The sequence below is a fragment of the Oncorhynchus nerka genome, linkage group LG27 (assembly GCF_034236695.1).
Source record: "Oncorhynchus nerka isolate Pitt River linkage group LG27, Oner_Uvic_2.0, whole genome shotgun sequence".
Taxonomy (NCBI): Eukaryota; Metazoa; Chordata; class Actinopteri; order Salmoniformes; family Salmonidae; genus Oncorhynchus; species Oncorhynchus nerka.
This window is the reverse complement of record NC_088422.1, coordinates 19,960,334-19,983,843: the sequence shown is the minus strand read 5'-3', so window position 1 is coordinate 19,983,843 and position 23,510 is coordinate 19,960,334. Positions and strand designations below refer to the sequence as shown.

Here is a 23,510-nt window from a genome sequence, read left to right as displayed (position 1 = left end):
ATCTCTGTATTTCATTTTCAATTAATTTGCACACATTTCTAAAAACACGTTTTCTGTTTATCATAATTAAATCCATTTTGAATTTAGGCTGTATCACAACAAAATGTGGAATAAGAAAAGGGGTATGATCACTTTCGGAAGGCACTGTATTCTCCTGCAGAAGGCCAGTATATATGCTTGTACTACATAATGCTGACCCATGCTATTTTGGAGGCCATCAGGCTATTCATTGTCAGGCGATGGTTTAATAGCTCCCAGATCACGACTCAGCCTGAAACACTACACACAATAATCCACTTGAGCAGATAACCTTGGATCTGAGCAATTCTGAGCTGTGGCCCTCACTTAAACAGAGCATGCTTGTACTCAGGATGTCTTCAAGTGCATTACCGTTTTCTATGTGGAGGTTGTCAGAGCAGAAGCTAGGGTGCGTCTGGAATGGAACCCTGGGCTCTGGTCAAACGTAGTGCAAACTATACTGTGAATAGAGTGGCATTTCAGACACAGCCTATGAGGAGGGAGACAGAGGCGAAGCTAGCTCAGATCTCTGCACCATTAGAAAGAGGCAGGGATAATAAAGGTCATGACCCTCTGGTGTGACATGAGCAGGGGTGCTGGCCTTAATGGTGTACCCATGCTATGGGTACAGGGAGGGCGCACAGGGTCCAGGATACGTGTCTCATGCTAAAAGCCTGCCACCAAATCAAAAACCTTGCCGGCTGGGAATTACGAGGCTGACGCAGCAGCAATTTAATTTCAGTACTGTACATGCCAAAAAAGCCTGGATCGAGCACAGACACACACACACACACACACACACACACACACACACACACACACACACACACACACATATTTATTGGGAGGCCTCGTACTGGAGGCAGCTCTAAAGGGTATCACTAGCTGGCACAGCCACAAGGTCATAAAATCTGATTTTAAACCTAACCCTAACCTTAACATTAATTATACTGCTAACCTTATGCCTAACCCTAACCTTAAATTAAGACCAAAAAAGCAGTTATTTTCATGCATTTTATGTATTATAGTAAATGTTTTACTTTGTAGCTGGCCCATCTAGTTGAAGTTAACCAACTTTGCCTCCAGGACAAGATTCATCCCAATAAATGTCAACCTGCACACACATCAACACAGACATGCAGTTAGTTTCAGAATGTGTGGCAAGGAATAAGTTAGTACTAAATATTTCAAAACTAAAAACACTGTATTTGGGACAAATCATTCACTAAACCCTAAACCTCAACTAAATATTGTAATGAGTAACATGGAAATTGAGCAAGTTGAGGTGACTAAACTGCTTGGAGTAACCCTGGATTTTAAAACTGTCATGGTCAAAACATATTGATACAACAGCAGCTAAGATGGGGAGAAGTCTGTCCATAACCAAGCGCTGCTCTGCCTTCTTAACAACAATATCAACAAGGAAGGTCCTACAGGCCTTAGTTTTGTCACACCTGGACTACTGTTCAGTTGTGTGGTCAGCTGCCACAAAGAGAAACCTTGGAAAATTACAATTGGCTCAGAACTGGGCAGCACAGCTGGCCCTTAAATGTACACATAGAGCTAACATTAATAAAATGTACAAATTTCTCATGGCTCAAAGTGGAGGATGGATTGACTTCATCACTACTTGTTTTTGCAAGAAGTATTGACATGCTGAATGCACCGAGCTGTCTGTTTAAACTACTAGCACACAGCTCGGACACCCATACATACCACACAAGACATGCCACCAGAGATTTCTTCAAAATCCTCAAATCCAGAATAGACTATGGGAGATGCACAGTATTACATAGAGCCATGATTACAACGAACTCTATCACACATTGGGTAACTGAAGCAAGCAGTAGAATTAGATTTAAAAACCAGATAAAAATACACCTTATGGAACAGCAGGGACTGTGAACACACACACACACACACACACACACACACACACACACACACACACACACACACACACAGGAACAGAAGAACACATACGCACACACAAGCTAGCACACACACTCTACACACAGACAGTACATTATAATATTGTTGTATGGTGGTATAATACATTTTGTATTGTAGATACCGTGCATTAGGAAAGTATTCAGACCCCTTCACTTTTTCCACATTTTGTTACATTACAGCCTTATTATAAAACGGATTACATATATTTTTTCCCTCATCAATCTACACACAATAACCCATAATGACAAAGCGAAAACAGGTTTAGAAATTTCTGCAACTGTATAAAAAAAAACTGAAATACCTTCCTTACATAAGTATTCAGACCCTTTTCTTTGAGACTCCAAATTGAGCTCAGTGTAATGATGTGCGCTGAGAGTCAGGAAGCAAGTTCAGGGAGTGAGTGTTTTAATAAATAAACACACCATAATACAAAATAAGACACACGAAAAAAACGCAGACATGACACAGGAACAGAAACAATGACGCCTGGGGAAGAAACCAAAGATAGTAACATATAGGTAAAGGTAATCAAGGAGGTGATGGAGTCCAGATGAGTCTGATGACGTGCAGGTGTGCGTAATGATGGTGACAGGTGTAAGCCATAACGAGCAGCCTGGTGACCTAGAGGCCGGAGAGAGAGCACACATGACACTCAGGTTCATCCTGTTTCCATTGATCATCCTTGAGATGTTTCTACAACTTGATTGGAGTCCACCTGTGGTAAAATCTATTGATTGGAAAATTATTTGGAAAGGCACACACCTGTCTATATAAGGTCCCCCAGTTGACAGTGCATGTCAGAGCAAAAACCAAGCCATGAGGTCAGAGGATATGTCCGTAGAGCTCCGGGACAGGATTGTGTCGAGGCACAGATCTGGGGAAAAGTACCAAAAAATGTCTGCAGCATTGAAGGTCCCCAAGAACACAGTGGCCTCCATCATAAATGGAAGAATTTTGGAACCACCAAGACTCTTCTTAGAGCTGGACACCCGGCCAAACTGAGCAATCTGGGGAGAAGGGTCTTGGTCAGGGAGGTGACCAAGAACCCAATAGTCACTCTGACAGAGCTCCAGAGTTCCTCTGTGGAGATGGGAGGACCTTCCGGAAGGAGAACCATCTCTGCAGCACTCCACCAATCAGGCCTTTATGGTAGATTCTCTGGTCGGATGAAAACAAGATTTAACTCTTTGGCCTAAATGCCAAGCGTCACGTCTGGAGGAAACCTGGTACCACCCCCACAGTGAAGCATGATGGTGGCAGCATCATGGGATCATCTGCATCATCTGTGGGGATATTTTTCAGCGGCAGGGACTAGGAGACTTGCCAGGATCGAGGGAAAGATGAACGGAGACAAGTACAGAGAGATCCTTGATGAAAACCTGCTCCAGAGCGCTCAGGACCTCAGACTGGGGTAAAGGTTCATCTTCTAACAGGACAATGACCCTAAGCACACAGCCAAGGCACAGCCGGGACAAGTCTCTGAATGTTTTTGAGTGGCCCAGCCAGAGCCCGGACCTGAAACCGATCGAACATCTCTGGAGAATCTTGAAAATAGTTGTGCAGCGAACTGACAGAGGTTGAGAGGATCTGCAAAGAAGAATGGGATAAACTCCCCAAATACAGGTGTGCCAAGCTTGTAGCGTCATACCCAAGAAGCTGCTGTAATCGCTGCCAAAGGTGCTTCAACAAAGTACTGAGTAAAGGGTCTGAATACTTATGTAAATGTGATATTTCAGTTTATATATTTATATATATATATATATATATATATATATATATATATATATAACAGCAGTTGGGAGAACAAGTATTTGATAGACTGCCGATTTTGCAGGTTTTCCTACTTACAAAGCATGTAGAGGTCTGTCATTTTTTTTTATCATAGGTACACTTCAACTGTGAGACGGAATCTAAAACAAAAATCCAGAAAATCACATTGTATGATTTTTAAGTAATTAATTTACATTTTATTGCATGACATAAGTATTTGATACATCAGAAAAGCAGAACTTAATATTTGGTACAGAAACCTTTGTTTGCCATTACAGAGATCATACATTTCCTGTAGTTCTTGACCAGATTTGCACACACTGCAGCAGGGATTTTGGCCCACTCCTCCATACAGACCTTCTCCAGATCCTTCAGGTTTCGGGGCTGTCACTGGGCAATACGGACTTTCAGCTCCCTCCAAAGATTTTCTATTGGGTTCAGGTCTGGTGACTGGCTAGGCCACTCCAGGACCTTGAGATGCTTCTTACGGATCTACTCCTTAGTTGCCCTGGCTGTGTGTTTCGGGTCGTTGTCATGCTGGAAGACCCAGCCACGACCCATCTTCAATGCTCTTGCTGAGGGAAGGAGGTTGTTGGCCAAGATCCCGCGATACATGGCCCCATCCATCCTCCTCTCAATACGGTGCAGTTGTCCTGTCCCCTTTGCAGAAAAGCATCCCCAAAGAATGTTTCCACCTCCATGCTTCACGGTTGGGATGGTGTTCTTGGGGTTGTACTCATCCTTCTTCTTCCTCCAAACAACGAGTTCAAACAGGTGCAGTTAATACAGGTAATGAGTGGAGAACAGGAGGGGTTCTTAAAGAAAAACGAACAGGTCTGTGAGAGCCGGAATTCTTACTGGTTGGTAGGTGATCAAATACTTGTGTCATGCAATAAAATGCTAATTAATTACTTAAAAATCATACAATGTGATTTTCTGGATTTTTGTTTTAGATTCCGTCTCACAGTTGAAGTGTACCTATGATAAAAAAAATTACAGACCTCTACATGCTTAGTAAGTAGGAAAACCTGTAAAATCAGCAGTGTATCAAATACTTGTTCTCCCCACTGTATATATTTGCAAAAATGTTTAAAAAAAACAGGTTTTGCTTTGTAATTATGGGGTATTGTGTGTAGATTGATGAGGGGGGAAAAACGATTTAAATCATTTTGTATTAAGGCTTTAATGTGGAAAAAGTCAAGGGGTCTGAATGCTGTCCGAATGCATTGTATGTAGTGGTGTAATAATGATATATGATGTACTGTTTATTACATTTACATTACATTTAAGTCATTTAGCAGACGCTCTTATCCAGAGCGACTTACAAATTGGTGCATTCACCTTATGACATCCAGTGGAACAGCCACTTTACAATAGTGCATCTAAATCTTTTAAGGGGGGGGGAGTGAGAAGGATTACTTTATCCTATCCTAGGTATTCCTTAAAGAGGTGGGGTTTCAGGTGTCTCCGGAAGGTGGTGATTGACTCCGCTGTCCTGGCGTCGTGAGGGAGTTTGTTCCACCATTGGGGGCCAGAGCAGCGAACAGTTTTGACTGGGCTGAGCGGGAACTGTACTTCCTCAGTGGTAGGGAGGCGAGCAGGCCAGAGGTGGATGAACGCAGTGCCCTTGTTTGGGTGTAGGGCCTGATCAGAGCCTGGAGGTACTGAGGTGCCGTTCCCCTCACAGCTCCGTAGGCAAGCACCATGGTCTTGTAGCGGATGCGAGCTTCAACTGGAAGACAGTGGAGAGAGCGGAGGAGCGGGGTGACGTGAGAGAACTTGGGAAGGTTGAACACCAGACGGGCTGCGGCGTTCTGGATGAGTTGTAGGGGCTTAATGGCACAGGCAGGGAGCCCAGCCAACAGCGAGTTGCAGTAATCCAGACGGGAGATGACAAGTGCCTGGATTAGGACCTGCGCCGCTTCCTGTGTGAGGCAGGGTCGTACTCTCTGCGGATGTTGTAGAGCATGAACCTACAGGAACGGGCCACCGCCTTGATGTTAGTTGAGAACGACAGGGTGTTGTCCAGGATCACGCCAAGGTTCTTAGCGCTCTGGGAGGAGGACACAATGGAGTTGTCAACCGTGATGGCGAGATCATGGAACGGGCAGTCCTTCCCGGGAGGAAGAGCAGCTCCGTCTTGCCGAGGTTTAGCTTGAGGTGGTGATCCGTCATCCACACTGATATGTCTGCCAGACATGCAGAGATGCGATTCGCCACCTGGTCATCAGAAGGGGGAAAGGAGAAGATTAATTGTGTGTCGTCTGCATAGCAATGATAGCAGAGACCATGTGAGGTTATGACAGAGCCAAGTGACTTGGTGTATAGCGAGAATAGGAGAGGGCCTAGAACAGAGCCCTGGGGGACACCAGTGGTGAGAGCACGTGGTGAGGAGACAGATTCTCGCCACGCCACCTGGTAGGAGCGACCTGTCAGGTAGGACGCAATCCAAGCGTGGGCCGCGCCGGAGATGCCCAACTCGGAGAGGGTGGAGAGGAGGATCTGATGGTTCACAGTATCGAAGGCAGCCGATAGGTCTAGAAGGATGAGAGCAGAGGAGAGAGAGTTAGCTTTAGCAGTGCGGAGCGCCTCCGTGATACAGAGAAGAGCAGTCTCAGTTGAATGACTAGTCTTGAAACCTGACTGATTTGGATCAAGAAGGTCATTCTGAGAGAGATAGCGGGAGAGCTGACCAAGGACGGCACGTTCAAGAGTTTTGGAGAGAAAAGAAAGAAGGGATACTGGTCTGTAGTTGTTGACATCGGAGGGATCGAGTGTAGGTTTTTTCAGAAGGGGTGCAACTCTCGCTCTCTTGAAGACGGAAGGGACGTAGCCAGCGGTCAGGGATGAGTTGATGAGCGAGGTGAGGTAAGGGAGAAGGTCTCCGGAAATGGTCTGGAGAAGAGAGGAGGGGATAGGGTCAAGCGGGCAGGTTGTTGGGCGGCCGTCACGTCAAAGACGCGAGATTTCATCTGGAGAGAGAGGGAGAAAGAGGTCAGAGCACAGGGTAGGGCAGTGTGAGCAGAACCAGCGGTGTCGTTTGACTTAGCAAACGAGGATCGGATGTCGTCGACCTTCTTTTTCAAAATGGTTGACGAAGTCATCTGCAGAGAGGGAGGAGGGGGAGGGGAGGAGGATTCAGGAGGGAGGAGAAGGTGGCAAAGAGCTTCCTAGGGTTAGAGGCAGATGCTTGGAATTTAGAGTGGTAGAAAGTGGCTTTAGCAGCAGAGACAGAAGAGGAAAATGTAGAGAGGAGGGAGTGAAAGGATGCCAGGTCCGCAGGGAGGCGAGTTTTCCTCCATTTCCGCTCGGCTGCCCGGAGCCCTGTTCTGAGAGCTCGCAATGAGTCGTCGAGCCACGGAGCGGGAGGGGAGGACCGAGCCGGCCTGGAGGATAGGGGACATAGAGAGTCAAAGGATGCAGAAAGGGAGGAGAGGAGGGTTGAGGAGGCAGAATCAGGAGATAGGTTGGAGAAGGTTTGAGCAGAGGGAAGAGATGATAGGATGGAAGAGGAGAGAGTAGCGGGGAGAGAGAGCGAAGGTTGGGACGGCGCGATACCATCCGAGTAGGGGCAGTGTGGGAAGTGTTGGATGAGAGCGAGAGGGAAAAGGATACAAGGTAGTGGTCGGAGACTTGGAGGGGAGTTGCAATGAGGTTAGTGGAAGAACAGCATCTAGTAAAGATGAGGTTGAGCGTATTGCCTGCCTTGTGAGTAGGGGGGAAGGTGAGAGGGTGAGGTCAAAAGAGGAGAGGAGTGGAAAGAAGGAGGCAGAGAGGAATGAGTCAAAGGTAGACGTGGGGAGGTTAAAGTCGCCCAGAACTGTGAGAGGTGAGCCGTCCTCAGGAAAGGAGCTTATCAAGGCATCAAGCTCATTGATGAACTCTCCGAGGGAACCTGGAGGGAGATAAATGATAAGGATGTTAAGCTTGAAAGGGCTGGTAACTGTGACAGCATGGAATTCAAAGGAGGCGATAGACAGATGGGTAAGGGGAGAAAGAGAGAATGACCACTTGGGAGAGATGAGGATCCCGGTGCCACCACCCCGCTGACCAGAAGCTCTCGGGGTGTGCGAGAACACGTGGGCGGACGAAGAGAGAGCAGTAGGAGTAGCAGTGTTATCTGTGGTGATCCATGTTTCCGTCAGTGCCAAGAAGTCGAGGGACTGGAGGGAGGCATAGGCTGAGATGAACTCTGCCTTGTGTTTGGACCCCTGCCTTGACAGCAGCTAATGGGAATCTCTAATAAATAGAAATACAATTACCAGAGGAGCTGCATTCATTATAATTTTTTTATGGGAAGTATTTACCAAATATTTTAAAAAATCATACAGGAAATGTAACTGCCTCTCCTCAGTGAAGCAGTTACAACCCTTAACTGACCTGCTGTCGTGAGGTTCGACTGCTCTCAGTGTTCTAGAAGGTCACTCCCTGTGTTCTAGAATGTCAGTGCAGATGTCGAGGGTGGTTTCTCTTCCACTTGGGAATGGGGAAAGACCATGGGGTCTAGATCAGTCTTTGGGCAGATGCAGACACAGTCAATGTCACAGAATGTGTACCACTACCTGTGTACAGTAGGGGGTAAAAAAGCAACCCGGACAGCAGCCAAACATATGTTGTTGTTTTTGCCTCAGATTTTGATATCCTGTGTTCTGTTTGGGACGGTAACTCATGTTAAAGCACACTCCCTGTCAGTCATGGTTCTAATGTTCTTACCACACATACAGTGGACTCAATCTGACAGTAATCTATCTGGAAACAGCAGCTGGCAGAAAGTGCCAGAGATAAGAGGGGTGAATTAGCTCACCTTCAAGACAAACACGGAACATTCTCAAGCATACTCAAGAGGGAGCTAGTAGCCTCCCTGTGACCGTGCTGGCACTGACATGCTATGATTCTCATCCATGCAGACACAGTGAACGGTTCACTCGACAGCACAGTTCATGTTTGTCTGTTTAACATCTAACCAATGGTAAATATTGCCCCCGGAATGGTCTATTCTGGTTGCTTTGCCTGCCAAAGTACACTGCTGAGGGCCCATTTAGCGCATGGTCATCTGAACCCCTAAACCAGACTTATAAAGTCAATATAAAACTTTCATAGTAGGAGAGGGCTGCAGGGCACGGGGGAAAAATTAAGAAAACAGTTTGATCTTTGGACACCAGAGCCATGGGAGAATAATCCCAGAAAGCTATCAGAGTTTGCCTGAATCAAGAGGAGGATGTCTCATACTGTATCCTAACATATAATTCTTTGGAAGAGCACCAATCCCTACAAATAGGTCTGTAATATAAGGAGACCAGATGCTGAGGCTTACCCTTGATCTTTAAAATGGCTTTAGGCATATTTCCTACTGGGTTTACTTCGAAGTGACAAAGCTGCAGAGATAAAGTGAAAAGCTGGGCTATACTGACGTAGGATTGTAATTTGAGCCAGTTTGCTACAGCAGAAAAAAGAATCCTGCAGCAATAGTAAATGTTAATTATAATTAATGGACATTTTTGTAGGGGTTGATACATTTTTCGTAACTTCAGAAGCCTTTTTAAACCTCAATACACTACAATTTTAAATGTCCTGTTCTCAAGCAACAGGGTGATCAAATTAAGATCCTACATCTGCACTGTATATTGATAGCTGGCTACCAAGCTTTCTTCATTCTCATGTTGACTAGTTGCACCAGTAACCAACAAACTCTCAAACCTAATGAAGATATCGTACAAAAATACCCAATATGTCGTGGGGCTGTGACATGGTCTCCTTTGTCTTTTTAAACGGTCTAGCACAGCTAATGAAATGGCCAGAGGGGACTCTTTGTGCTCCGGGCTCAGTAGTCATCTTATTCCTCCGCAGCTGGGTGATTAAGAGTCCCTCTTGTGTGTGTGTTAGTCTGATCCTCTAGCCAAGAGGGGAAAACACACAAGTCACACTGCTGTTCTGTTTCAGCATTCATTGGATTTCATCACTGATATTTGCACCTTGTCATCACGCCACAGCGAGAGCTTATTTAGGACAATACTGAGCGATACATCCTTTAAGTGGTAGTGGTAGGGAGATTGTGTCTAATCGAGAAACTGATAGTGAGTGCAACGGGAATGAGTTTGATTCCAATTGTGGTTAAAACCTGTTGGGGCTAGCCCTGAATACTGCCCCTTCTGGAGGAATTCGGCACCCATATAAACCATGATAAATTTTTGTCAAAAGTTGCTAATATATGCAATTAAAAATTGTTATCGAATAGGAAACACTCTAAAGCTTATAAAACCGTTTAAATTTTGTCTCTAGCTAAAGCAGAAGTCTCAGGGCATGCATTCTCCCAAAGTCTCTCTTGTAATGGGAAAAGTTGCCATCACTTTGACGTCATCGTATACACACTTCCCAAACAGCTATAACCATGGAAACACTTTCTATGTCTTCAGCGTGAAGCCTGCTTTCGATGAGGCATGTAACTGTGAGAATCGCGCATTCACGAGACGTTCAGCGTGACCAAACGTCCCGGTGACGCAAAAAAAAAGTTTCACCAATGGGAGCTGGGACATTTCTCTCTCTTTCTCTCAGGACAGACTGAACAACGTGTGCTAATCTGTTCGCCCTCACGATTGCTGTAGACCTTTATAACATGCTAAGGCTTAATTATAAACATAGTTTGACAAGTTTACTCGAAATATAATGTATACTTTCGACGTTTTGGTGCGCATCCACTTGAAATTTGCATACATTTCGACCGAAAAGTGTCTAGTTTGAGAACGGAAAGACACAGACTTGAAAACTGAACGCTAACTTGGTGAGTATTAACCCTTCCACGTCTTCTGAAGCAAGAACAGCCATGGTAAGGGAATATTTACGTCTTCATTTTGGGTTTCTGTCGACTCCATGATAGAGGAGTCAGCATGCTAAATGAGAGCGCCGACTCTCTATTATAGCCTAGTGAACGCCAAATGTAACGTTAAAAATAATTGTAACATAGCAATTGCATTTAGAAGAAGTTTATCTTGCCATACATATGTAAAACATGCATATTTAGTCAAAGTTTATGATGTGTATTCCTTGTTAGCTGACGTTATCTGCCGGAGCTATTTATTTCTCCTGACATTGCAGTAGCATTTTTTGAACGATGCATAATTGTAAACAGAGATTTATGGATATATATTGCATATTATTGAAAAAAAATGAATGTACTGTGTAACATGTTATATTACTGTCATCTGATGAAGATTTCAAAAGGTTAGTGAAATGATTTTTCTTTTAATCCTGCCTTTGTTGATTGCATATTTTTTCCTACTTGGCTATGCTAATGAGGTATGTATGCAGTGGTGGTTGGACATAAATATGTGCTATGTTTTCGCCGTAAAACATTTTAGAAATCTGACTTGCTGGGTAGATAAATAACTTCTTTATCTTTCATTTGAGCCATTTTTCAAGCGATTCTGTGGGGGTTAAATATTTTTAGGATTATTTCTTGCGTTCCCTGCGCCACATTACAGCTCAGGGGGGGTGGGGTGAGTTCCCAAAGGGGAACTAGTAGCTCTAACAGGATTTATTAAGCTAAACTGTACTGCTATTGTATAATGTTGTATAATGTTGTATAATGTTAAAAGAATGGACGGCCGGATGCATATTTATCAGGTGAGTAGAGGAACTAGGTGGTAATGTACAGTAAGCAGTAAGTATGATGCATTGCCATTCAAATGCAAATATGAACAGAGGGTATCTCAAAATGTTCACCCCATTAAAGGAAGAAATTATGAGCCACTATGGGAATAACTTATTTTATTTTAACAAAAGCGCAATTCCACTACAGCCTGACCGATTTAACATTTCTCAATATCATCGGATGATATTGGCCTTTTAACGCTACGGTATCGGACAATAATTCCACCGATAACCTTTATTCAGTCAATAGGATGGAAAAAGGGAATCTCATGCTTATCGAAAAACTTGTGGCCATCCTCATGATGTGTCATTAATTTCACAATATAAGAAATCAATTGAATCATATTTCTTGAACAATTGCTGTTTTCAATGGCAATTTTTGAGAATTCAGTGTGGAAAAATGACACCTTTTAATTCCCCCAGTGTAAAGCAGTATATCGGCAGATATATCGGTATCGGTAAATTTTGTTCCCCAAAAAATCTGAATCGGTATCGGGCCCAAAAAAACGGTTGGGCTCTAAATTCCACTACTCTGCAACCACTCACTGTTCTGTTCATCAATTTAAGGACATACTGCATTTTTCAATTTAAGGACATACTGCATTTTATCACAAAAATATATTTTTGTGATAGTCCAAAAGGACAATATAGTACACACCCCACACCCATCTGATGCAGAAAAACAGACATGTCTCATTTTAACCAGAGACCACAACTGCTCAAATCTTTAGATCCCAACAGCTGGAAGCATTCGTTACACTTTACTTTACAGTGTGCTATTTTTTGAAGTAGTATTACAGAACATGCAAAATGATAAACATACTTAAGAATTATGGTTTGGTTTATTTGTGATTAACTGAAACAAGCAACTTTAGGGATGAGGTAGTTACTTCAAAAAATGATTAAGTAAGTGCCAGAATGTACCAATTGTTATATTCAATTGTCTTAAAGGGATAATCCACCCCAAACCACTAATTCCTAACCGTGTTAAACAGTGTTAAATGATGATATGTGGAGAAAAAAAATTGTGAACAAATTTAAAATATGAAATAAGGTTGGTAGCAACATGTGCAAATCGTTGTGAAAATCGGTTGAAGTCGACTCCAAACCCCACAATGCAATGCTCCTTTTCTTGGCTGGCTGACTAGCTAGCAAACGTAGCTACACACAATAATACCAAAGTCAATATCAGCATGTGAAGTAGTTAGCTAGCTGTAAAATCTCCTAAACAAACTTCACTATCAATTTAGGTGTCTATCTCACTGAGTTCAACTTGCAGTTCCTCTCTGACCAGAATGAGTGCAGAGTACGTTGTTATGGCAACAACAGCCCATTCCCACATTTCCTACAGACACACAGGGTGCATTGCGAGATGGTACTTGAAGGGAAACTGAGTTTAATAATTTTGTACACTGTTTAGATTGAGCACATCTAAGCGAAATATATACTTTGTCATGAGGACACCACCATGCAGACGACACAATTCTGTATATCAAATCAAATCAAATGTATTTGTCACATACACATGGTTAGCAGATGTTAATGCGAGTGTAGCGAAATGCTTGTGCTTCTAGTTCCGACAATGCAGTAATAACCAACGAGTAATCTAACCTAACAATTCCAAAACTACTACCTTATACACACAACTGTAAAGGGATAAAGAATATGTACATAAAGATATTTGAATGAGTGATGGTACAGAACGGCATAGGCAAGATGCAGTAGATGGTATCGAGTACAGTATATACATATGAGATGAGTAATGTAGGGTATGTAAACAAAGTGGCATAGTTTAAAGTGGCTAGTGATACATGTATTACATAGAGATGCAGTAGATGATATAGAGTACAGTATATACATATACATATGAGATGAGTAATGTAGGGTATGTAAACATTATATTAAGTAGCATTGTTTAAAGTGGCTAGTGATATATTTTCCATCAATTTCCATCAATTCCCATTATTAAAGTGGCTGGAGTTGAGTCAGTGTATTGGCAGCAGCCACTCAATGTTAGTGGTGGCTGTTTAACAGTATACCTCTGACCCTTCTTTGGACACTGTGTTAACTAACCTCCAGACGAGCTTCAATGCAATACAACTCTTCTTCTGTGGCCTCCAACTGCTTTTAAATGCAAGTAAAACTAAATGCATGCTCTTCAACCGATCGCTGCCCGCACCTGCCTGCCCGTCCAGCATCACTACTCTGGACGGTTCTGACTTAGAATACGTGGACAACTACAAATACCTAGGTGTCTGGTTAGATTGTAAACTCCCCTTCCAGACTCACATTAAGCGTCTCCAATCCAAAAATAAATCTATAATCGACTTCCTATTTCGCAACAAACATCCTTCACTCATGCTGCCAAACATACCCTCGTAAAACTGATTATCCTACCGATCCTTGACTTCGGCAATATCATTTACAAAATAGCCTCCAACACTCTACTCAGCAAATTGGATGTAGTCTATCACAGTGCCATCGTTTTGTCATGAAAGCCGTATATACCCACCACTGCGACCTGTATGCTCACGTTGGTTAGCCCTCGCTTCATATTCGTTGCCAAACCCACTGGCTCCATGTCATCTTTTAAGTCATGGCTAGGTAAAGCACCGCCTTATCACAGCTCACTGGTCACCATAGCAGCACCCACTCATAGCACGCGCTCCAGCAGGTATATTTCACTGGTCACCCCCAAAGCCAATTCCTACTTTGGCCGCCTTTCCTTCCAGTTCTCTGCTGACAGTGACTGGAACAAATTGCAAAAATCACTGAAGCTGGAGACTCATATCTCCCTCTCTAATTTTAAGCACCAGCTGTTTAATTATTGCCTTACCTCCACTTATCTTACCTAATTTGCACACACTGTATATAGACTTTTCTATTGTGTTATTGACTGTATGTTTGTTTATTCCTTGTGGAACTCTGTGTTGTTGTTTGTGTCGCACTGTTTTGCTTCATCTTGGCCAGGTTGCAGTTGTAAATGAGAACTTGTTCTCAACTGGCCTACCTGGTTAAATAAAGGTGAAATATATATATATGTATATATACTGTATATATATTTTTTAAATGATGATATAAAGGGATGTGTTCTAGACAAGTATGCCCGTACTATCTATGGGCTGATTTGGCCATCTGGAGTGCAGGTAATTTTTTAATGAAATGTGATGGTGTGTTACCCCTATCTCCAGTGACGAGAACCATGTAGCTATGATGCGTTCCTAGTTGGAACTCCTACACGGTTTCCTGATTTCACAGACGGACCACTTAGAAGTTAAATCATGGGGAACATTTATATTTTACCCACTGATAGAAAATAGGCTCTCACCAAATTGACAGGAGTTTCATTTCTGGGGATGCATTATGTATGTGTGTGTGTGTGTGTGTGTGTGTGTGTGTGTGTGTGTGTGTGTGTGTGCGTGTGTGTGTGTGTGCAGTGTTTCCCCTATATGCATTAACGGGACACACTGGTGTGTATGTGTGCAATGTGCCTAAATGTAGGTATGTTTTTGCCTCTCTGTTCCTTTGCCCTCCTCTGCCTGTAGCCTAAAGACAGTTCCTGTTCAGACAGACCGGGTCTCCAGCTCCAGTAGCCCCCAGTGTGCAGGCAGGTTCCTCTGTCATAGGACTCCAAGGACAGGCAGCCAAGTGTGGAGAAAGCGATTTGTCTTGCAGGCTGGAGCCGGGCTCCCGAGACCACTTCCACAAGTCTGATACTCAACATATCCTCCCTGTGCTTTAGAGAGCTCTTATAGGGGAAGGTTTGCTGCTCAACCCTGCCTTGTACTACCACACTCCAACGCATCCGAGGTACAAGTCTGACATCAAACACCCTCCCTCCCACTTCAACTGCTTTGTGATGAGCTACATCCACCCCGGCTGTTACTCAGGAGTGTTGTGGCACCAGGTATACTTTCACAGCCTCCCCGGTGTTGAAGATAACAAGAGGATGTAGAGAATTGTACACTGGCGTGCATAAAGGAGTGAAAAACTAATAATAGTCAAGAGTGGGGGGTGGCTGTGCGCTTTTCAAAGTTATTACATTAAGCAGAATGAAAGTTGCTATTAATCGGTTTCTTTCACATACTGGGTGGCTTGGGGGAGAATTTTGTTCTAAATCCTTGGAGTTTTAGATGGATGAATGGTCTAAACCGTTGTTCATTAAATTTCACTGTCTACAACATGCTTAACCACATAACCTCCTACTGTAATATAGAATTATGCTGCGGTTAGATGGCACGAGGTAGACGCTAGATGCCAAACGTGATGTCATTGTTTTCAATGAGAGAACGATGGTAAATACCATTGAGTCTGGCGGTGAATGCCTTCAGCCACTACGGTAGACGGGACTTGCCGCCAGAGTTAAAATATTTTGTCATCTGCTGTAGTGTTGTTTTCTACCGGATGTTGATTTGCACTGTTTGTTTCCTGAAATCACCATAGGAACACATCCCGTCATGCTGGCTTGCTTTTGTCATCACCGTCTTTCTTGCTTTCTTGTCCCGCTATGCCGATCGGTATGGCGGTTTTTGCGTCCCTCATCTAAATGCAGCATTAGGTATTGCCGTTAAAATATAATCTTCATTAATAAATCGGCAGGAGGTAATGGAGTTTGTAATAGTTATATTCTAGTTCAAAGGTCACATTGAAATCAGTGGTGGAGAGCAGACAGGAGAGGACTATTCATTAGGAGCCATGGTGCCGTAAGATCAAATGAATACCAACCACCCGGTAGAAAATATATATCTTCTTATCCCTCGCCTTGACCCAGCCCTGCCTGCAACTACAAAGATAAATGAACAGTAAGCGCTCATTTAAGTAGAAAGCAAATGGAAACATTTTATCATTGGAAGGAAGGAAAGGAAGGCAGTTTCAGCCACTGGAGGTAATCACAGTAATCCATTCTTTTCAGTTAGTGGCTCACAGCATGTTTATAGGTCGGCATTAATCAGAGCAGAATGCATTAGCCGGGCATCGCAGAGACATTGCATAGCAATGTGTTGTTTAGAAATGTATATGATGTCGGCCATACCAAATGCAGAGGAGTGAAGTCTAGAATCCAGAGACCACTGGAAATAAATATTTGGAGTTTTCAGATACACATTATCGACTACAGTCTGTTGGAATGTACTGTATCTCTGGTGTTAGAGGCAACAACAAGTGATTTCTCTATCATATTCATCATCTTTAGTCAATGTATATTGAAGCCAAAAATCTCTGTTCTGCTTAGATGTCAGGTTAGCACATTGGAACTGTGATGACTTGAAGCCGGTCTGACAGACTGACATGGCTAGTAAGAGTTTTAGAATGTACTGTAAAGCCTGATTCAATTGTCCATAATAGATTATGGGGCTTGGCAGTCTATCAGTCTATGATCTGATAGGACAGATGCCAAGTCCACTCAAAAGTCATCAACAGAATGAATGTTTCTCTACTACACTGTAATTTCTTCTTATTTTAACAGCTTGTGTGTGTGTGTGTGTGTGTGTGTGTGTGTGTGTGTGTGTGTGTGTGTGTGTGCATGTGTCTGTGTGCGTGTGTGTATGTGTTGACGCTCCTTTCACTGATTGCTGACCGGCTAGTGGAGCAGGTCAAAGCCATTTGCACCTCCTCTGGGTGGCTTCACACCAGGGTGATCCCTGGCGTCTGTGATAACAGCGCTTTAAGAGCCCTCAGGGTTCCCTTAGGCTTGGTAGAAACAGCAGGTTGTTACTAAAGCAGTATATAAAAAAAGGTCCAATTGAATATGAAAAACAAAAACACATTGAACAAAGAATGGCTGGACATCAGAATGAGGGAAGAAGAGAGAAAAGGGTGGAAAATGTGTGCATTTGCAGTAGAGGTAGCTCAAATTATAACCCTCTTGACATTTTAGCCTGAGTATTTTTCGCTTTCATTGTTGAAGATGCGATTGTCTGCCGCTTCGACGACTAAATGTTAACTTGCTTTTCACTGCTCTAGAAAATAACCCCATAACTTGTACCAATTTAGTCAAAGAGGCCTGAGCCTGTAGATGTATATTCTAGCGACAATTTACTCTAAAAATGGATTCCTCATGGTAAATGGTGAATGACTGATCCTATATCCACATCTGATCAATTGATCCTATATCCACATCTTGGATCAATTGGCTTATACAATAAGAAGCTAATGCAACAGGCGCAAACATAACAACCCAGCATTTCCATACTGTCATGTGCAGACTGACGACAGTAACGTGGGCGTACTGGGACATCTTAATAGGTCCGACCGTGCAGCAAATGGGAGCTGGCAGATTGTGGGCTAGTCAGTGGATGGGCCAGTGGCAGGACAGGATGCTCTAATGAGCCATCTCCCAGAGATAACTGTCTAAGAGACATTACGAGAGGAGGGGGCCCTATTAATATCTCCGCTTCATGTTTCCCTGTAAGCAGACTCCCTCAGAGTCTGCTTTCACAGTCCAGTCCCCAGCTGAAACACATACACACGCGTGCGCGCACACACATGCCGAAGCCATCGTCATCTGCCATCAAGTTACATTAGTTTGGTGTAAAAGTAACCCTGTGGCATTCTTATTGATGTAGAGAAATAAAAACATGCCTTTAAGGTGGGAATAAATGTTCCCATTTCCAGGTACTGTTACTACTCATTAACCTTGAGCTGTCTGACTTCATTGAAGTGTAATTATTATTATTATTCTACATTTTTTAGGGGTGTGTAATGATGTTTTCTGCAGATATCAAACTTCGTCAACATTGTGCTGCTCACTGAAGTTTGCTGTGTTCACTCATGTCATTATCATGTCATTAAAAACCACAGGCTAAATGCTACATATAAAATTCTAAATTCTGAAACAGTGTTATACATTTTCTTAGCAGAAGGTCATGTGATGATGAACAAATTCAATACAGGTCAAATGGCTGCTGTCATGAATCAGAATATATTGGTCAAGGTAGACAAGGTAATATGACATTATATACAACCGGGCAACTTCCTGCTTACAGCCGCTGTTCCTTCTCCCCAAAGTGGGCATGCCCCAAGGGAGGGAGCAAATTGGAAGAGCAAATGCTGTCTTGGTAGATTTGAGGTCTGTTGTTGTTGATGTCTGCAGGCAGGAAACCACCCTGTTGTGTGTATGATGATGTTATATGGCTGAGTATACCTTTAAGACATATCAAACTAGGAAAAGAGACAATAGCTAGGATTGACTGACGTGACAGAGAGCACATGAGAACAATATGTAGGCTACCTGTGAAACTACAGCATATAATACAGTACTAATTCCTGTGGAGTACTTTTTATAGGCCTAACTACTGCACTCTGAGAGAGTGAGAGAGAGCGAGAGAGAGAGAGCGAACAAGAGAGAGCGAGAGAGAGAGCGAGAGAGATGGATGGATTGATTCCCTTTCTTCTCTCATTACGCCAAAGGAAGGACAGAAAGTTATCAGGTGTGTGTGTGTGTGTGTGGAGTGTCTGTCCGTCTGTCTGTCTGTGTGCGCCCGTGCTCCCTGGTCTGCGGTCAGTGTGTTAACGTACCATCAAGGCCACTTATGGAGTTAAATTCAATCTTACTGGGCCTCATAAGGCTGATAACTTCCATCCAAGAATCTATTCTCATGTCTGCCTCTCGACTGCTATACTTAATTTAGTCCAACGCAGTGATGTAGTGGAGGGTAAATGCAAGTAAACACAGTTTATCCACAATTATTTTAGCTTGACAGTTTACCAACTTTTGCGGAAAGTGTGGGGAGTGTTACTTTTTCACTGCGACCGGCGATAAGAGTTTACCAGTCTATTTTGTTTTATCACTACATCACTGGTCCAATGTACAGACAGTCCATGTGGAACTATCCACAGCCATGAGTCCAAAAGCTTCACTAACCTTCCCCGTCAACTCAGCATGCCCTAAATGCATGGTCATTCACTTTACTGGTTCATTTCCTGTATCACTCACAGGATATACTGTAAAGGTGTTGAAGAAGATCTGTCCACAAAATAAATACATTGCTGGCTAACAATATGTGCCAACTGCTGCAGCATTCCAGAAATGCTCATATTTTAGATTTGTAGGCTTACAACACTTGGTCACAGCAAACAGTGAGGAATGGAGGCAGACTCTATAAGGCAGAACGGTAATCTCATCTACTTCCTCTCAACCAAAGCCAGAGTTTCCAGTCAGTTACATAAAGCCTTGTAGAAGTCAACCACACAGTGATAATAAACATAGTTATAAACTGGGTGGTTCAAACCCTGAATGCTGATTGGCTGACATATCAGTCTATATACCATGAGTATGACAAAACATGTATTTTAACTGCTCTAATTACTGGTAACCAGTTAATAATAGCTTATAATAGCAATAATAGTTTATAATAGAAATAAGGCACCTTGGGGGTTAGTGGTATATGGCCAATATACCACAGCTAAGGGCTGTATCCAGGCACTCCGCGTTGCGTTGTGCCTAAGAACAGCCCTTAGCCATGGTATATTGGCCATATACAACACCCCGTGCCTTATTGGGTAATTATAATTAGGCTTAATTATAACATAGTTATTAGCTATATTTGTACTGCCAGAAGAGAAGAGAGTATCATGCCAACATATATCATCTCAGACACTAAACTACATTTAAACAATACTACTTGACAACCCTAGCCCAACCTATGCATGCCATTCCACAATGCCAAATACTCTAGCAGAAAGAAGTGCTCTCACTCATTCACAGTGACTGTTATAAATCCATTTAAATACAATTGTATTTGTCACATGATTCGTAAACGTAAGGTGTAGACTTACAGTGAAATGCTTACTTCCCAACAATGCAGATAGATACAATGATGAATAATAGAAAACTAGAAAAATAATAACACGAGGAATAGATCCACAATGAGTAACAGTAACTTGGCTATATACAGTACCAGTACAGAGTATACAGCTAATAGGTGACATAAGGATCACATCACACAGGCATTTATAAAAAAATATTTTAAAAATGCAGATTTGCAGCTGGCTCATGTTGCAATAGATGCACAAATCGTAGAGTAACTGGACCCGACAATGAAAGGTCAACATATTTTAATTTCTAAATATGACAAGCTAAGGGGAAAAAAGCCCGATGGTAGAGAGGGCTTCAATTTCTGTTTCTCCATGGATCATTTGGACATCTTGCCATTTGTCAAGTAGAAATCATCATCAATTCATGCGCTCCAATAACAATTGATGAATAGACTACAATAAATGAATGTAGGAAATTAAATAAATAGGCCTACACCATTATGGATCTACCAGCAAATCATATATTATTGGAATGTAACACTCAATTCACATCATATTACCATAACTTTAAAGTCGGACCATTAGATAAACCGTATGTGATAGGTAGGCTATGGCTTTCGTAAAAAGGCACATTTAGTTCCCACGAAATAAATGGTCATTCGTTTTCTATGTGTAACTATGTGCAATAGTTATGCAATACTATGGGCCACTAAAATATTTATGCTTTTTTATTAAATACTTTCTGGTACCTGCAGGCTTTTCACCTGCTTTTTTTGTTTGTTTTTGAGCAGAGCAGAGCAATGAATGAATACTTGCAGCATGCAATGCCTACCTGAGATTTATGCTGATGTCCATCTTCGAGTTCTGAAACACTGTTCATGATTTTCCATCGATCATTTACCATTCTCTGAAAATCTTAAAATCCGAGATTTGACATCATTGGTAAAGGGAAAGTGTCAACCTGAGGGTTTATGTTGTTTGAACTATTCCAATAAGAAGGGGAAAAGGTTTACACATAAAAACTACTTCAATCACTGCACAGATCTCTACAATTCTAAAGGAGGTCCAGATGGGAATCTAGTAGTACAAACATGTTGATATCATACATACTTGTAGGACCCCTTGCAAAGAATAGTTGCTTTGGATTTTCGCAGTTAGGAAATTGCTATAACGTTCCTTCGTGTTACTAAAAAACACACATGCACTTTGACAGTGTGCGTTCAATGCGTTGCAGATTCTAATGAATCAAAACTTCACCCGCGTTATTCAGAACCTAGAAGAAAACCTGCTTCTATTTCCTCCGATCTGACTCAAAATTACACGTGTCCTGTCGAGGTTTTACGCGTGGGCTATGTACGTCCTTGTTAAAAAGTGAAAGAGCTCGGGCAAGAGATAAAACCGCCTCTGGTTTCCCTGGTTGACGTTGATAAACATGAAGCGGCTCTCTGATATGATTCAACGCGCAGTCAGATTAGCAACATATTGCATTGGGCAAGAGCGCCTCGACGTGAAATCCAAGCTTCAGTGATTCCCCTTCGCCGTGCGAGTGCGCGCGCGTGTATGCGTGTATTTTGTATTTATTTATTATTTGTTTTACCTTTATTTAACTAGGCAACTGTGAGAGAGGCTGTGTGTGTGGTTGTGTGTGTGTGCGCGCGCGACTTTGCATGCGTGCATGTGTATGTGTGTGTTACAATAATGCCTGTCTGTAGTCAACCTGCATGGGTTTTATGCACCGTTTCCCCTCCCTCTGAGATGATGCAGGTAATTAATTTCATCTCAACATTTCCACATGAGAATAAGGAGGAAGATAGCTTGTTCAACATTGCCCTTATACCTGTCATTAGCCTACATGGCGTTATACTCAGGGGCAGATTTAGTGATTTGGACGCCCCGGGCACAGGCCAGTCGAAGAGATGTTCAGTAACAGCTCTTTTCGGTGAACGAATCAGATAAGAATGAAACAGCTAACTGAAAATACTTGAAATGCCGTTCACTAGTAAAGGTCTTTGCATCAATATAGAAGACAAGGAGGCAGGAAAATCGATAAGAGACAAACTATTACTCTTGGATATTTATTCGATATGATGAATAATATTCATAAATATAATATTTATTGTCTGATTCCCTCTTAGGACCTGTTTAGAGTGCTGGAGGTGTGTGTGTTAGAGTTCTTATCAGGCCTGAAAAATAGAGCCTGTATTACCCAAGGCCTATGAGCTGAAGCCCAGAGCCCTGGTCCGACACATCACAGAAATGTAAGCCAACCCGAATAAAAGCCAGATTTCCAGAAAACGGCCTATCCTAGAGTCAAATGGCAAGTTATTAATTGTTTTCATAATTTCATAATTAATAAACATAATTTCACAAAACCTGCCGAAATTCCGGTGTTTCTATGTCAAATGTTATTGTTATATTATAAAAGTTTGGACACACCTACTCATTCAAGGGTTTTTCTTTATTTTTACCTTTTTCTACATTGTAGAAAAGTAATGAAGTCATCAGAACTATGAAATAACACATGGAATCAGGTAGTAACCAAAAAGGTGTTAAAACATTTGATCAAAAACAAATCTAAATATAGTTATGTTTTAGATTCTTCAAAGTAGCCAGCCTTTGCCTTGATGACAGCTTTGCACACTTTTGTCATTCTCTAAACCAGCTTCACCTGGAATGCATTTCCAACAGTCTTGAAGGAGTTCCCACATATACTGAGCACTTGTTGGCTGCTTTTACTTCACTCAGCAGTCCAGCTCATCCCAAACAATTACAATTGGGGTGAGGTCGGGTGATTGTGGAGGCCAGGTCATCTGATGCAGCATTGCATCACTCTCCTTTTGGTAAAATAGCCCTTATACAGCCTGGAGGTCTGTTGGGTCATTGTCCTGTTGAAAAACAAATGATAGTCCCACTAAGTGCAAACAAGATGGGATGGTGTATCGCTGCAGAATGCTGTGGTAGTCATGCTGGTTAAGTGTGCCATAAATCACAGACAGTGTCACCAGCAAAACCCCCCCACACCATCACACCTCCTACTGCATGCTTCACGGTGGGAACCACACATGCGGAGAACATCCGTTTGCCTACTCTGCGTCTCACAAAGACACGGCAGTTGGAACCAATAATCTCAAATTTGGACTCATCAGACCAAGGACAGATTTCCACTGGTCTAATGTCCATTGCTTGTGTTTCTTGGCCTAAGCAAGTCTATTCTTCTTATTGGTGTCCTTCAGTAGTGGTTTCTTTGTAGAAATTTGACCATGAAGACCTGATTCACACAGTCTCCTCTGAACAGTTGATGTTGAGATGTGTCTGTTACTTGAATTCTGTGAAGCATTTATTTGGGTTGCAATTTCTGAGGCTGGTTA

At 42.6% G+C, this 23,510-nt stretch overlaps 1 protein-coding gene across 1 annotated transcript in view; it reads right to left on the bottom strand.

Moving 5' to 3' along the window:
• fibcd1a (fibrinogen C domain containing 1a) overlaps nucleotides 1-21,753 on the bottom strand; it is a 114,177-nt gene extending 92,424 nt beyond the window's left edge. Inside the window, exons 1-2 of the mRNA XM_029637233.2 lie at nucleotides 21,253-21,753; nucleotides 20,975-21,057 (exon numbers count right to left, since the gene is read on the bottom strand). Coding sequence (XP_029493093.1) covers nucleotides 20,975-21,046 — 72 coding nt within the window. The 5' untranslated portion in view covers nucleotides 21,047-21,057; nucleotides 21,253-21,753. The remainder of the gene's footprint in view (nucleotides 1-20,974; nucleotides 21,058-21,252) is intronic.
• Nucleotides 21,754-23,510: the final 1,757 nt, after the last annotated feature.